Raw genomic sequence first — 17,487 nt, forward strand, 5'->3', positions numbered from 1 at the left:
GTGTTTCCAATGTTGACTGAACGCACATTTACTTGTCACATTAATGGCTTATGTGTAGTGTGGTAGAGGAGAGCCACACAACAAAAGGTGTGGGTAAAGGCTTCAGTAAGGGCTTGCTGACATCCAGGTAACGTCCAGGTTCTATGTTTAGGGTTTTCTGCAGTCACAACAAGACTAAAAGAGCAGACTCAAAACCAAACAAATTGGCATCACTAAAGCAAAAATTCATTCATTCATAATATTTGTCTAGAAACAAACCAATAAGTTATCTTGTAAGTTATAATTCGTCTGTCTCTTGTTCTCAAACACACACACACACTACCACACATACACACACACACACACACACACACACACACACACACACACACACACACACACAACACACAGTTTTGCATTACTTGCTCTGGATACATGCAAACAAGCCCCGCCCCGAGGGCTCCTCCAGTGATTATAGCAGGCGTCTGATTGGCTGTTGTGACGCAGCGCCTCGTACAGCCCGGGTCTGGGCTACAGGAAGGAAGTCACCACCGTGTCCAGATGGCCGCCGCTGCTGCGTCATCACGTGACATCATCAGACCAGCAGTGAACAACCCCTGTTGTTCATTGATTTGACGTTACGTCACACTCTTGTTTTTATTGTGCTGAATTGTGCCAGTGTTTTGTCAAGCAATGTCAAGCACTTTGACATGCATGGGGCATTGTGGTATGATCAACTGTACAATATAAATATGTTTTAAATTGTCAATGTGTGACAGACGGGTGTGTTTCAGTAACACTTCATTGATAAGGTTTATTATGATCAGAGGTGTTGATGACGTTGACTACTGAATACAGCGCAACCAACACTTGATATCCTAGGTCGTTTTGTACAACTCCTAATCCTATAGCTTTGTAAGCACCCAACCCAGTGCTATACATCTCTTTCATTCACTACATTGACGCAACTACTTTTGAAATTGTTTACAATTTAATTAAAGTCATTCAAAGTTGCTTCATTTTCTTTCTCTTTGCTTCATTTTCCTAACAAAGCAAAATAGCTTCATGTGTATGAATGGACAATGATGATAACTCTATACATGCCACTTCTGTGGCAGCGATAGTCCCCAGCTAAGCCCAGCAGCGCAGAGCCGGTGGTCGGCTGCACAGCGCCACAACACCAGGGAAATAAAATACATGTGAGCCAGCTCCCTGTGTCAAGTGCTGTGACCTCTTTAAAGACAAAGAACGAGAATTTGATCTTTCAATAATTAATTAGGATCACTTTTTGAACTGTGTGAGTTTTCAAAAGGGTTATATAATGTCACTTGTGTTACCAATAAGGAGCATAATTAATGACTCGTAGACTATCCAGTGTGTAAGGAATCAGTGCTATGGTTGTTATGATTATATGTCGTAGCTTAAAATGTTAGGGATCAACTTTAAAATGTATTTGCGAGCATAAGTGATATAATTCAATGTTTGTGTTTCCATATTATATCAATATAATAGAATATGCAGAAATTGCGGTCATTCTATATCTTTATTATAGCTAATATTTATTTGTCTTGAAGACTACGGTAAAATGATCCCATTTTATGAATGTGATTGCTCTAGCCTCCGTTTGCGTATATAAAGCTTTAAAAAATTACAAAATATATTTACATTACAGATATTTGCAAACAACAAGGGCACCCATATGCAAAAATATTTTTGTCTACGTGAATACTGTAACATAAAACACTTATTCAGTGGCCAGCCTACACATAATAAGCTACCGTATACTCAAAACGTGCATCCTTCTGCCGAAGCCACTACAATAACAATCAGCCTCCTTAAGCCCTCTCCTCCACGGCCTGTGCAGAATGTGTTGGATTAATCCCACAGCCAAACAATTCCCTCTAGGGATGGGGAATGAGGGCAAGCACGACCAAGGCCCGTGTGATCAAATTTGGCAGCTAAATTATGCATCGTCACACATGGTGGGGTACAATCTGGGGCTAACTGCAGCTGAAATGGTTAATGATTGGCCTGCATTCAGAACAGAGGGAGCGAGGCCACATGTACACGGCTAGGTATAAGAACAGAGAACAGAGCTTTCTGTAATAGAACTAATTGAACAATAGATGAGATACCTTGCCATTTCACAAAAATCAATTTGCTCAAAAGGCATTTGCAGGAGATGTTAAATGAACATATCCTAGCAAATTGGGAGAACTGGAAACAAATTAGAGGTCTAATTCCCTGGATAACCACACTTTTGGTTGTGTGTTTTCCTTGCATGTCACTCATCTTGTGTTTTGGTGTAAATGACTACTATGTACGACCATGACTTTGGACTTGAACCTGCACTATGTAACCTTTTAACTGCAGCCAGCACTGTGGTTCGAACTTGAAACCCTTTTTAAGATACAAGATGGATGCATGCCCAAAGCAGTTGTGCTTCCATTCTAATACTTGTAAATACTTAATCAGGCACACAGCACACAATCCATCAGTTCAGTTTCACATTCATAGTTACATTGCATTATCATAACACTACATATTTAGCAAAACTAACAACAGTGATTATATTGTGGATCACATACTGTATGTAAAAGATTATGTACTAAGGTTGACCAGAGCTAGCTGTCTAGCTCATCTAGCTAAACCATTGTAAGGGTCGACAAACAACACGGATCACCATGTCGGTTCTCCCCTTGGTCTCTCAATGGGAACCTGTCGCTGGGCTCATGAAATATTCACTGGACCGGGCCCTTTGTTTTGCTCTTGCTTCGCTCTCTATCCTTCGCAGAGCTCCGCCCCTATCTTTGGTCTAATGCATAGCAGTCCAGGCTGTGACGCTTGCCTACTCTACTTTCAGATGGCAAATTAGCTGACATTAATAAAGTGAATATCAGCTGTGTGTCCACCTCCTGACAGGGCAGGCGCATAAAGGGCTTGCGTGGAGTAATTCTAGCATGCATGTGTTCGAAAGCACATATGTTGTAAAGCAATTAAACAGTTAAGTGCCAACCAATGATTGTGCTATCTTAAGTTGTACACTATTTGAAGACTTGTCTTGTCGTCAACAACAACAACAAGAACACGACTGGGGACATTCAAAATAACCAGTTAAGATCCCTGCTGGATGTGCAAACGCATTTGATGAGCTGGTTTGTTTTTTGTTTTAAAAGTTGTTGCGCTTTATGTATTTTAGCCCATCTATTGTATTTTTCTTTACTTTTGTTAAGCATTTTGTGACTTCTGTTCTGAAAAGGTGCTATAGAAATACATTGTACTGACTAACTGACATTGATCATCAATTTGTTGAATTTCTCAGTGGTATCAAGATTAGTTTTTCCAATCTGCAGCGGGGCGTCTGGTGTAAAAGTTGAAAGTCATCTGCCATTCCCATTAGCCTCTGGGCTCTTATGTTCTATTTTGTGGCTCCAGGTTGCCTGAGCGACCACTGGGCTCTGTGTTCAACGCTGTAGGTGTTAGGTGTGGATGCTCTGGGGGCAGGGGGTAAGCTGTGAGCCATGCAGCCCGTGACCCGGATAGTCCGGATAGGCCCCATAAATCAGAGCTGGAGTCAGCCGTGGAGGGGGGAGCAGATATAGTGGCCCTGGTGGAAGGTGAGCAGCACTGACACGTCGGTTGGTCCTAGTTTGTTTAGAAAAGCGCCGCCGAGGCCAGCTTCATGAAACAGCGTTGTGAGGCATGGTGTTTTGCCTGCGTCAACCCTCACTACGGTTCCATTTTCCTTTATATTTATATAACGAAATGTTTTTCCATGTTTTGATCAATAGCAGTCCTGAGTTGTTTTTTTCAGGTTTTCTGTGAAAAGTATATTTTCGTCCAACAAAAGTTCACAAATCAAGTGCACACAGTGCATCTGACATTTCGCTTTCCATATTTATGGGCTCAGTCCATCTTCTGCAGAGTGCAGATGGTTCAGAGGAACACAAATACAGAGTGAAGTGGAACAACAAAACTCCAAAATACAAATCAAGCCAAAGGCCCATGTCCGATGTGTGTGCTTAGCTGACAACATTGAGCAATAGCTGTATGTGCTTGGTCGACATACATGAGATACGGCTCCAACACTTGTTCGTGTTCTTAAGCATAGTGCATCCACAGTGAGACTAATCAGCTCCAGCAGTCCTACTATGTCATAGCTGAACCTCTGGAGGGAGATGGCCCAGAGCCTGGGCCGGGAATACACTAGACTACATATAGATACAATTCACTTCCACATTTTGTTTCTAGATTGCACAGGTAAGGTGGACAGACAGTTTTGTTACCTTGACGATAGGATGGCCACCGGACGTTGCTTTGACGGCTCCTCGGCTGCCCTCGGTTTCGTAGTGGGCCCGGTGATGAGCCTTGGGGTGCACCTCTATTTTCAACTCATACTGGCCAAACTGGCTGGGGAGCGGCCAGTCGAGAGGGGGCAGGGACGAGGTCCTGTAAGGAAACACACACACTATCAATCAAGAAAACTATACTTTTTCGGGGGAGGGTTCGGGAAAATCAGTCTGGCCTTGGATGGCAGGCAGTGTGATGCTGTGTGATGCTCTGATGCTGTGCTCCTGCTCTCTTTGCTCCTGCCCAATCCGCTTGGAAGTAAAGCTAAACCTATTCTAATCTGAGAAAGCTTCAGTGTTTTAGATCTTTTTCAAATTCCTATATGTTTTTTTTATTTTTGTATGGTATGAGATGGTCTCAAAGGCTAGTCGTTTGTGGCACTGAGTGAGTTTTGCCCTGGGCGACACTCTACATTATACAAATATAAGGCCTGACGACACTTGTGTTAACAGGAAATTCATTTGTCAACAGGACATAATAACTTAATTTAAATTGCCGTAACAATGAATATAGCCAGAGAATCACCGGCATTTTCCACCAGGTCTTACTCAACCCCAGATCTCCCCATAATCCACATGATTTTAATCCAAGAAAACATAATCACCTTTGATCAAATATACCCTAAAAATCCTTTGTTAAAAACAGATGGCAGATGCCCTGGTATGAGTTCACTAGTAGCTAGGTACATGCATATGGTACAGATGGTCAGATTCAGTCACTGGCTGCTGTGCCAGTGAGTCACTGGAATGCCCTCATACATAAACCTGCCTTTAAATATAGAACACTTGTAATAGGTTGTGAGAGACTTAAAGAGTGAATCATTGAAGCAGGGGGTTTACAAGCAACCATTACCTGGTAGGCCATCGGAGGGTTTGGGGGGAGAGTAGATGTGCAACGATTGCTCATTGTACAGGAAATAATGTGTAGGAGAGAGCAAGGTAGACACAGAATGAGTGAACGAGTGAGTGAGTCAGGTCAGTAAGGCAGTAAGATAATCAGTTGGCTAGACAGTGCAGTCAGTCAGTCAGATGGACAACTCAGACAGCAAGTCAGCCAGTCAGGCAGTCAGGCAGCCAGCCCGCTAGTCAGACGGACATCACAGCCAGTCCCTCAGCCAGTGAGTCCCTCAGCCAGTCAGTCAGTAAAGCGTAGTGGGTGTGTCTCCTTCAACAATCCTCTTTGAACAGCTGCACTTAAAAATAAAAGCCTCAGTTGGACTTGTCCTCCATATTGCTAGGCATTGACATAAGATGGCTTCAATCATGTGCTCAAGGGAAGTAGCCCTACTGCATTGACATTAACATTGAGGTTGCCCATGGTGATCTATACAGTAAAAAAAAAACACTGAGACTAAATTAAGGTAAAACCAGTATAATTCTTAGTAAAGGCTGTTTATTCTAGATGCATATTTATATCCTGAATGTATGATGGTATCAGCACCAAGATACATTATTTGACAAATACAATTTCTTATTCTGATTTAGATTTTTCAGCTCAGTTTAGTTTGTAAACTGTTCACTTCAGTTTGTAAACTGTTCACTTTAGTTTGTAAACTGAACTGAGCATCCCATGACAAAACGCTGTCTGTCTAGCGAACGGTAAACAGACACGCCACTTCTGTGCCATAGACTTCCACTGTTGTCAAAAGGCACATTTATAAATCTGGCCAACATCTTTTTTTTCCCATGATAACTGTCCTAAACTGTCAGTTGTAAGGCTGTTTTCCATGTCAGGGCAGAGCATTTGCAGAACTTTATTTACTTCATCTGACTCACTGTGGTTTGACAGACTTTTTTTAAGGGTTGTGAAAATAAGCAACAAGAAAAAAAGTGTATAGAGAAAGAGCAAAGTGGTAGGCTTGTCCTGTACATTACATTCAATGTAACTCTCTTTAAGATACATTATGCAAGCAGTACTTCCACTGACAGATCATAGCACTACGCAGAGGTCATTATGTACCAGGAGACCGTAACTGGCTTCTACCGTGAAGCTGGACAGACCTGTGTTTCAACAAAGATAAAATCATGTGAATTTCATTCAAAAGTAATTTAAAAGGACCACTTAAAAGAATCAGTGTGTAACATGGAACAACAAATATATATACAAGTAAATCATATTGATCAGTTTAATATAGATTTTTTTTTAATGAGGGTGGTTGGGGTCTCAGTATGCTAGTGCGCTAACATGGTTCGATTCCCGGGTTCGATTTCGACCTGTGGTCCTCTGTGCTACACGTCATTCCCTCTCTCCTACAACCTGCCTTCCTGTCTCTCGTCAATGACCTGTCCATAAAGCAACAATGGTACCATACAAAAAAAAAAAGAACAAAAAAAAATGAACCGTTCATGTGAAGTTCAGGAGGCCTAGTTGTTCTGTTTCCAGGGTCCTGTCAGCCGTGGCTCCGAGCAGACCAGAGTCCTCTCAATGGGAGACATGTGCAGGGAATCCGTCATTGGAACCATTCAGTTCTTACTTTGGCGTACTAAGTACAATCAAAACAAGGGGAAAGACTGACTTTTGGAATAAAACGGGCATGTGTCTTACATTTTGGTCAATTATCGTTATATTTTTGTGTGTGTGTGTGTGTGTGTGTGTGTGACGTGCCATGATGCTTTGTGGTTATAAATCAAATCCCACTGCATTGCAGGGATTCTCCAACCACGCACAACTTTTAAATGCCACCGAAAACCACAATAGTTTGTATTGTGTTACATAAAAGCTCCCTGTTTGTGGAGAGTCGAATCGCATGTGATCTCATCACTGAATATATATTGACAGTTCAAAATCCTCTCCACATGTCTGAGTGTGTCGCTGATGTTCCTCTTTTTGTGTGTTCTATATATATACATACACATATACATACATGAAGCTATTTATATATAACAAGTTCCTAAAAGTGTCCAATAAAATAGGCCTACTTTCAGTTCCCAGGGGAGGAGTGCAGGGGAGGAAGTGATGCAATAGGGGGAGGAAGTGAGGTCACAGCAATTCAAAGCAGGGCTATCCCTGCCAACGTGATCCCCTTCCATAACATAAGCCCCCTCCAGGAAGCATGTGTGTGTGTTTTTTTTGTTTTCTTGAACATGGCTGCTACGGTTACAAGAGCAGGTAAGGGCAAGGCAGGGAACATGAGCATGAGTGGGATCAGAAATAGCGCAACCTTTCTCGGGTGGCTGGGCCTTGTACTGTGGGGGGCTCCCCCTCTCTTGTCACGTCCTCTCGTCCATGGGCCTCATTCACCTAGCGGTCAACCCGGAATGCGGAGATCCACATTCCATTCCCCCACCCATCGAGTGGTTAGAACCAAGACGGCTGGTGGGTGAACAAGGCCCAATAGAAATCACACAAGCAGCCCCTCCACTCTCCCCTCTCCCCTCCACCTACACAAACACCTCTGGCTAGGCAGGTGGCGTAAAGGCACTGGTGAACTGAACCGGCCTCTTTAGACGCATTCAAACCGTCAACCTAGTAACATACAGATGCAGATGACAGATGACAGAAGTGCACTGGGACCCAGCACCCAGTCCATCCTAATCTAAATTCCTCTAGGGGGGGTGTATGTTTAAAATAGGGTGGAGGACGAATGGAATCTGGTTGTTAGTAGCACCCAAGCCCCTCCCACCAAAGCCACACCCACCAGTAACCTCGACCCACCTCATTGCCTTCCTTTGTTGAGACAGTGAAACCCACCCAGTAACCAACTGCCTGGGCCATCTGTTTCACACGCCACTAACACACACACACACACACACACACACACTAAAATTTGGCCTTAACCTAGCGTAACCTAGTCAAATGTAGACAATTTCCACAAGAATGAGATTAGGACTTTCTTGTATACCTTGGATGATTATTACTTCCTTGGGTAAATTGAGTTAATGCTAAAGGCAAGCAAAGGACAAAGATAGAGTCGAGTATACAGCAAAGATCAAACAACCAAGGGCAGGAGATAACACACAGCATACGGGAGCAGCTCCACAGTTAAACATCTATGGCAGCATATGAAGGTGATCTAAATATTACTTAGCCTAGCAGGTTGGCTGATTGGGTGATTATTTAATGTATAAGAAGATTACATATATAAGAGCTAAAGATTCAATATGGTGAATGGGTCTCTAGTCTGGTCATCCTGTGGTCTCTCTCTCTCCTTCTGGTTTTAATCTATTTATGATTTTTGCCCTTTTTATAAAATTAGTTTTATTGTCATTTGGACCCGTGCCAGTGGGTTCTCTGCTGCCATCAATTATCATGCCAAAGGGATTCATTCATGTTTTATCTTATCTTATCTTATCTTGGCAGACTGTGGTACACTTCAAACTGCAAGACTTCATGGCCTATGTAAGCAGTCATTCAGTACTTGATATTCCTGAACTGCCGTGACTTATTCAGTCAGTCTTATTCAGTCAGAAATAGTTCATTTAATTATGGCTGGAGTTAGAGATGAAAGGCACAACTTTGACTGCTAAATCTATGTAAAAGTTGGGCTGAAGGCAGTGAAACTTTACATGTGCAGGTTTAGGTGAAGGTGCTGTAGGTAAGATGTATTAGCTATTATTTTAGTTAAATTTATTAGAAATGGTATTGCCATCCATTAGCTATCAGTGAATAAATTTCTTGTCTTGTGTTGACTGCGTCTGCTTTTGAATGGTTCCGGGAGTTCATCTTGCCTGTCAATCACAGGTACATGAAAGTTGAGAAACGAAGGGAGTGCAGGGGCAGAGAGGGAGGGTGGGATGTTTTTTGGGTTGGTTCGTTCAAAAGTCGAAAAAATCATTCTTTTTTTCTTTTCTGCTATTTTCTGCTTTCTCTCTTAACAACTCGAAAACGTACCTACAGCACCTTTAAAATGTATGTTTCTATCTCGTCAGTGCAACAGAGGTCAGCACTGTCAAGGCCGCAAGGCTCCCATCCGCCAGCAGCTGCAGCTCCCAGCCTGTCCTATCCAACTCTCCTTGAACTTTACCTATCGCGGTGTGCAGAACTTCTTACCTGATACATTATGAGTAATTACTGCAAATACCTCCTGGCTGTTCCATTCCTAACAGGAAAATGGGGGCAGGTCAGTGTAGTGGTTAGGGAGTCCCAACAAAAAGATACTGGGTTTGATCCCCCATGCCTTCACCTTAACTTTATGCACGCTTGAGCTAAGATAATTACTCCTACATGCTCCTTAATGACATGTATCTGAACTCAAGTCGCTTTGGTTTAAGCATCTACTAAATGACTGAATAGTAAATAGTAAATTAAATGGTTAGCTCAATGATTCTGTCTTCTTATGTCTTCTTACTGTGAAGAAGGAAATATGACAAGAAAGTTGAAAGAGGACAAATAAATTAACAAATGGGACTTCTGTAAAGCCTGACCCTATTGTTGTCTGGGGAATGCATGTAGTGCATGAGTCCATTTGAGCATGCGTGTGTGTGTGTGTGTGTGTGTGTGTGTGTGTGTGTGTGTGTGTGTGTGTTTGCGTGCGTGTCCAGCCATATGTGCTCTTTGCTGATTTAAAGTGCCTGTGGCAAGTGCACACAAACAAGGCCATGCCTTCATCTGCTGCAAACGTTAGAGAGTGAGAGGGAGAGCCCGCTCACTCTGTCTCCTCTCCTTACGAACGGCTTCATCTGATTGCCTCTGATTACCCTTTTAAAGTGGACATTTTTCCAGCTTTTGTGTACTTGTGTATTTCAGTATAGCATAAGTGTGTATACATGCCCGTGGTTTTCCCCTTCAACACTCCCACAGCCTCATGTGACCTTTAAGGTACGCCACTGTATTGCATCGTTACAGAGCACAAAGTCCAGCATATGAACACAACTTAAATCGGCAGCGCTGTATCACCCCAGACCATTATCAATCCTCTGTCAAGATCAGAAGGAGCTTTCTTTTTTATTGTGACTAATAACGCTACATAAAAAGCCAATGCCTTGCCTCATGTTGATCATTTAGCCTTGACCTCCTTATTGTATCTACAATCCAAATCAACTGAAATCTTAATCGCTGTAATATAAGTAAGTAATTCAACGCCTCACAAAACCAACAGCTATTGACGCCAACCGTGCATCTGTGATAAGCTTCACACATCAAGCACTCCAACAACCTCTTCTCTAAGAAGCAGTAAGCAATTATTTTCGGTATACCTTTTGAAAATAATTGGGCCATTTTGTTAAAAGCAATACAGTTGAATTAATTCATTCAAACTGTAGTGAACCTGTGCTCTAAACGGACGCGTCCCACTTCAGGTTAGAACTAATGCTCATTACATTCAAATCTTAGCTCAAAAGCTTGAGTGTCAGGCATGGCCGTGATCTCTGTCTTCATGTGTATGTCATGAATACTTCAACTGTGATTACCTGAATATAGGCGTGTGTCCGGGTTTGGGTTTGTTCCATGTGAAATGGGAGGGCACGGAGAGGAACTGCTCGCCGGCGGCGTCCTTCTTCATGCTGTGCAGACCCTCGTCTGACGGGGAGTCCAGGTGAGGGGACATACTCCCCTGTTCGTCCAAACCCATGTCCCCCTGCATGACCGTCCTGTCCTGGGAGGTCTTCCTGGTCTTGGAGGGTATGTCCGCCTCAGAGGGGCAGAACTGAAAGGGCGACATGCCGGCCTGGGGGCTTCCGGCCCAGGTGTCCTCGGTCACGCTGCCCCTGGGCGAGGGCCCGGGCGTGGGGGTGGGCGAGTGGTGCGGGGACACCGAGCCCTGGAAGCAGATGTCTGCGCTGGAGTGGCGCCTCTTGCCGCACGGCGAGGTGGGCCGCGAGGAGGGGCGGGAGGGCGGCCGCGGGCTGAGCCAGTTCTCGTCGGTGACACTGGTGCGTGGGGAGTGGCACGGCGACCCTCGGGGCGAGAGGGTGAGGGAGTGGGAGTGGATGAAGGCTGGGTGGTGGTGCTGTTGTTGCTGCTGCTGCTGCTGCTGCTGCTGCTGTTGCTGCTGCTGCTGCTGTTGCTGCTGCTGCTGCTGCCAGGGCCCCTGTTCGTCCTGGGGCACTCCCCATGTCTGGGGGGAGCCGGCACCCGGGGAGGTGAGCGGCGAGCTCAGGGTGAAGCGGGCGGCCGCCTCGTTCAGCTCGTGTTCTACGTCGTCGTTGATGTGGGAGAAGGACTCGCAGGAGGAGGCGTCAGAGAACCAGCTCCTGGAGGAGATGCTGCTGCAAGGGCTGGGGCTGAGCGATGAGTCCCGGTACGCGTGATCCAGGGGCAGGTACAGGTGGTCCCTGGAGAGAGGTCGCTCCCCGTGGTAGTCCCCTTCGGGGCCGTTGGCCCTGAGGTCCTCCTGACTGGCGTCCATCCCCTGCTGACAGCTGGGCGAGATGGAAGTGATCTGGATGCTGGGACACTCAAAGGCCTTGGGGGGGCCCGTGGGGGTGTGGGGCAGCAGGGGAGATGTGCTGTACTTGGGCTCGTGTAGACCGTCGTAGCTGTGGGGCTCGCAGGCCTGTTTGTGTGGCTGCAGGCGTGGTGACGTGTTGATGAGCTGGGAGTAAGCCTGCATGCTATGGCGAGGCAGGCCCATAGACTGGTGGTTGGAGACGGCTGAGTGGGGCAGGCCCACAGACGGGTGGCTGCTAACCATTGACTGTGGCTGGCCCACATCGTGGATGTAGAAGGATGTGTTGTCATCGGGCTCCTGATCTGGGAAGAACGAGGGAAGAGCAAGAGACGTGTAAGTCACAGTCAGCGGTGAATAGTCCGATTATAGGAGGCACTCGCCAGGTTCAACAGGTCCAATGTGTATTAAAGTGTAGACAGGCTCTAACAGAGGCTCTAACAGACAATGGACCTTCAGCTCTGTGGTCTAGGAGACCTACCGTTTTACAAGGTTTCATGCCAAACCCCTGTTGCTATAAATGCACGGTGTGGTCATCACCCCAGATTTTAGAAAAGGCTGTTCACCACATGTTTACAATGGACAGATTTACTGGCAGAATAGAGTAGTTCTGATGCACATTATATCCTACTATAGCCAAGTAATAAGCATGACTAAGGGAGAGAAACTGTAGCAGCCCAATGAAATCGGCCTGTGTTTGTATTGACTGGTTTATAAATGAATGATAACCGATACTGTGCACTGATCAAGGATGATGTAGCCTTGAACATTGTCTCTGTGTTATCACTATTTTAACCATTCACACCACCAAAAAGAGGATTAGTGTATAATGCACTATTGCACTTTTCTCTTGTGTGGGTGTGTTCACCATGCTTGTGCTTGTGTGTTTGTGTGTGTGTTTCGCCGTCTGTGTGTGTGTGTGTGTGTGTGTGTGTGTGTGTAGGCAGCACAGGCTAGCGGGCGGTCATACGGGCAGGGTTCCAAGAGGGATAACCGATGAACAGCGCTACTCAGGAAACAGATTCACACAACTCTGCCCACTCTCGCCTGTCAACACATCCAGCGCCGGCAGGCTATTTATACCAAAGGTCAGCCAGCAGAGGCTCACTCACACACACACACACACACACACACACACACACATACATATGCATATACACGCATACACACAAATGTACACACACACACACACACACACACACACACACATATATACACAAATATGCCCACACATGCACGCAGATACACACGTATGCACACATACACATGCATGCATGAAAATTAATGAAATAGTCCATTGTCCTAGCTGGCAGTTCTATATTAGAGAGGTTATTAATAACCGTCTGATGAATTCACATGCCTGCACCCACCCAGTGAGCCTTAACAACAAAACACAGACACACACAGACACGGACACACACAGACAGACACACGGACAGACACACACTCGCTCTTTCTCTTTTCTGCTCTCTACACAACCACATAGATATGAACACCCACACACACACTTGTGCACACACACACACACACACACACACTTGGATCCTAGATGTTTTAAGTTCTAATTATATTATTTTTTATAATTATATTTTCATGTGCTCAAAGAAGAAAATATAATGCATTCAGCAATTAATTACTGTCATACTTTTACAACCATCATGAAGTATAAAATATGGTTAATGTTTCAGTGTCCTTTCACCCAATAAGTGAGATTAAACACATTTAATGACGACCATAAATTAATCTTCAAACAATACACGAGGATACAGGTGAATATCTTTGAAAGGGTCTCTCTTTCATGTTCAACAAATATGTATTATATGTGCCAACCTGTTTAACATCACACACACATCATTATCAATCACAATGAGTGTGTGTGTGTGTGTGTGTGTGTATCAGACTGTGTGTATCAGTGTGTGTGCTTGTCAATGTGTGTGTGGGTTTGTGTGCCCGCGTGTGTGTGTGTGTGTGTGTGTGTGTGTGTGTGTGTGTGTGTGTGGCTGTTGGCTTCTTTGAAACGGGATCCTCCGCAAATACTCGGTCAGATGAGGATGTTCAGGAAAGGGGCAACAACAATATACGCCATTTCCTGTGTGAGTTGACTGTGGAAACATTGGTGAATCAAGACCTAGAGATGTCATTTATGTACCAACCCAGCATGACGTCAGCACCATCGTCCGTATATATTACACACCCACATACACACGCAGGCACACACACACACACACACACATGCACAAACACACAATCACCTGCATGCACACACACACATGCGCACACAATTATACACTCAACTTGTTTGAGTTTGAGGTTGAAAGAAGCCAACTGCTTGATCACCCCTTTCAGATGTTTCTTCACTTTCAAGTGCCAGACAATATGAAGTCTTAGTTAACTGGCAAGTGGTTTAGGATTAGAGAAGTGGTTCCCAACCTTTGACTTTAGATGTTCCACTAAATTGGGATCAAGACATTTGCGGACCACCTCACGGTAAAAAATAGATGAATACATGTGTGGTTGCTGAGTGACACCGCCCCCTTTATATGTACTTATTCCTGCAAGAAGGCCATGGCCATTGGGATGAAAATGGGAAGAAAAAGTCATCAATGCTGCTTAATGCTCCCATTGTGTTTATTAAGCAAACACAAATGACCACAAAACATGACAATGGAAAACATAGTAAAATGCACACAACGGTCACTCGTTTTTTGAGTGCCCTTATTTAATATTTACTGAACAATATTCAGAATATATTTATTCTCAATCGTCTTTATAATGTTTTAAAGTAATTCTATCTATTTCAAGAAAGATTCCACATACCACTTGCAGTACCAACGTTTACCACAGGTTGAAAAACACTGGATTAAAGTGAATGTGTCTTTTTTTAAATTGTGCCTCGCCACACCCACTCTGAGAACAGCAGAGACCACAGCCGAGGACATATTTATAGCTGCACACCACGAGCCCTGCCTGTCTGTCACAAGACACAGCACACGATCCCGGCCAGGCTCTCTCAGTCACTCACTGACTGAGAATGAGAGACATAGAGGCCATCAGAGAGGCAGAGATAGAGAGAGAGAAAGAGAGGGAGAAAGAGAAGACAAAGCATTTGATCTCCAACTAGCCTCTCACTCACTGACTGAGAGAGGATAAAAAGACTAAGAGGCCGGCAGATAGGGATAGAGAGAGAGAGTCAAAGAGACCATAGAGACAGTGAGAGAGGGATAGAGAGAGGGATAAGAGAGAGGGATAGAGAGAGGTCGCACGAGAGAGAGAGATAAAAGAGGAAGAGAGGAACAGAGGAAGCAGAAGTGTTGAGCTTGGATCTCAGACATTACTAAACTGAGAAACTGTGTCTACTCTGCATACACACCACCCCCAAATAACACACATCCCAAAACAACTCCAGGTTCGGTTTCACTGCCTTTTAGCGGTTTATTGTTTCTGGATTATGTAACACATTGACATAAATAGTCAACAATTCAACAATTAAGCTTAACAAAATCACCAAGAAACCGGTTTCTCTGAAGCTTGATTCATTTTTACCAAACTGAATCATTTGTCACACTTTGAAACATGTCACATGCATGCGTCAATATTCTTTCCATAGTCCCCAGCCCATGTTACCTCATGGCTGCGTATGACTTGAAGTCACTGTTGTTACAGTTGTTTGAGACGGCAGCAGCCTGTTAATGCAGATGTGGCAGAGGCCTAGGGCTGCACCTGGCTCCCGGTAGTTTGCTTGTGTGCAGTTAGAAAACACAATACGGCCCAACAATAACATCAAGAAATGGATTCCTTGCTGGTGATAACAGCTTTGTTTATGGTTGCCAAAATTAACACAATGGTGGCCAAATACACTACTTCTTGTATGGCCTTTTTAAAATATATTATCATATCATGTAATATATTATAATATAGCCTCTGAGCATGTGCTGTCAAGATAAGGACTGCACGTTATTTTGTAATCTTGTAATATCTTTCCTTGCTTTCAAATCTCCCTTACAAATTTTAATCCCTGATCTTATTATCACTGGTTGAAGCCAAGAGGGCAGACCAGCTCCCATGACGCGATAACAGCGGCCCAAAGCTGGTAGCCTAGGCAACCGGGCCACTGTTACTGCTGGGGCTATCTCACATGTTCCCTGAAAGTTGATAACTAAACTAACTAAACTAAACTAGTAAAGTAAATATTGTATGGGATTTTATCATACGTTTTCCATATAAAAATAACACACACGTGTATTCGGCACCACATTTCCAAGCCAATTCGATTAGATTAGACGTCTAATTTTATGTACATGCCCTTTCCTGGAGAGCGCCCCCTAGAGATGGAGGCAGAACGTAGTGTTGATACAAAAGTTGAGAGATGATACGGCAATGAAAGCAATTGCCAACCAATAACTAACACTCATTCATAAGCTCCAACATTGTGACACTGCAAAGTGTCTTATGTAGTAAACAAATTTAAAAAGGCATGTATTTTTTCCCATTACAAATGTGATGTGATTAAGTAAAAGTTGACACAGCACAGATAGATGGTGCAGGGATTGGTGTGGGGATGGTGTGTGTATGTCTGTGGAGGCGGGGGGGGTCGTTAGACATGAGGGGAACCTGGTTACCGGGCTTATTCTGATCCACCGAAACATCTCTAGCTGAACTCCCAGCTCTGAGGAGGGGCTACAGTGGGGGAAAGCCCCCCTAGTGAGAGCAAGGACAGGGGAGAGACTGGGAGAGAGAGAGGATAAGGAGAGGAGAGGAAAGGAGGAGAAGATAGGAGAAAATAATAGAGCAGAGGGGGTTTTGATTTTGTGTGGTGACATTTCCACTTATTCTATCAAACAGAAATGTGGACAGATACCAAACCATATAAAAATATGGTTTGTCAAATGGCTCTTTGTTTCTAAATGCTACCAATAAAAAAGATCCAGCCTGCAAAGACCACTACTGGAATATACCTGTCACACTTTGTGTGAGTAGCTGACGCAGTATAACCAAGTTAATTTAAATGTATTCAAATTCAAGACAAACATCCTCCAGCCGTCTGTGTTTCCTTGGCCTTCGGGTCTTCTGCTGTTTCCCAGCATAGAGTATAGAGTAGAAATGAGTATGTAGAGCTAGAGTAGAGTAGGGTGGAGTATAGAGTAGCGAAAGGGAGAGTGGAGTTGAGTAGAGTATAGAGCAGGGGAGAATATAGAGAAGTGTAGAGTAGAGTAAAGCATAGCAGAATAGAGTGTAATACAGTAGAGTGGAGTAGATGATAGCACTGCAAAGTAGAGTATAGCATAGCAAAATAGAGTATAACACAGTAGATGAGGGCACTATAAAGTACAGCAGAGTAGAGCAGAATGCAGTAGAGTAGGGTAGGGCAGAGAATAAGAGTAGAATAAGGCAGGGTAGAGAACATCCAAGTAGACTACACAAATACAGTAGCAGACACAAAGTATTCAAATAGGTTAAAAAAATGTGTTTTGTCTGCATGTACAGAACCTGCTGACTTCCTGCTGGCCCAGTGCGTCAAGCGTCTATCCATGACACAGCCGATCTGGTTAAATAAAGATCTTTAAGAGGCTTTGTTGTACCTAAGCTAAAAATAGCCGGCAAATCGCTCCTCCTTGCAGGAAGCGTTTGGACAGGGTTCTCACTGCTGCTACTGACACACTGCCAGGGCTGATGGGGTAACGGGGGGAAAACGTTTGACCCTTCAACTCCAGAGGCCAGTGAGCTGGGACCCGGGCGCCTAAAAGCCCTGTACTGGAACTGTCCTGGCACTATCCGTTTGGAGGAACTCCTTGACGTAGCGGCCCCTCAGTAGTCTAATGGGACGCCCTCCACAC

The 17,487-nt window shown here is 44.3% G+C and overlaps 1 protein-coding gene across 2 annotated transcripts in view; it reads right to left on the minus strand.

Annotated features, from left to right (window-relative positions):
- Positions 1 to 17,487, minus strand: part of nfatc3a (nuclear factor of activated T cells 3a) — a 66,910-nt gene that overhangs the window by 38,042 nt on the left and 11,381 nt on the right. For both annotated transcript variants that reach the window (XM_084476248.1, XM_084476249.1), the window contains exons 2-3: positions 10,677 to 11,958; positions 4,266 to 4,428 (exon numbers count right to left, since the gene is read on the minus strand). In XM_084476248.1, coding sequence (XP_084332374.1) covers positions 4,266 to 4,428; positions 10,677 to 11,958 — 1,445 coding nt within the window. The remainder of the gene's footprint in view (positions 1 to 4,265; positions 4,429 to 10,676; positions 11,959 to 17,487) is intronic.

Source organism: Micromesistius poutassou (genome assembly GCF_964030765.1).
Source record: "Micromesistius poutassou genome assembly, chromosome: 12".
Classification (NCBI taxonomy): Eukaryota; Metazoa; Chordata; class Actinopteri; order Gadiformes; family Gadidae; genus Micromesistius; species Micromesistius poutassou.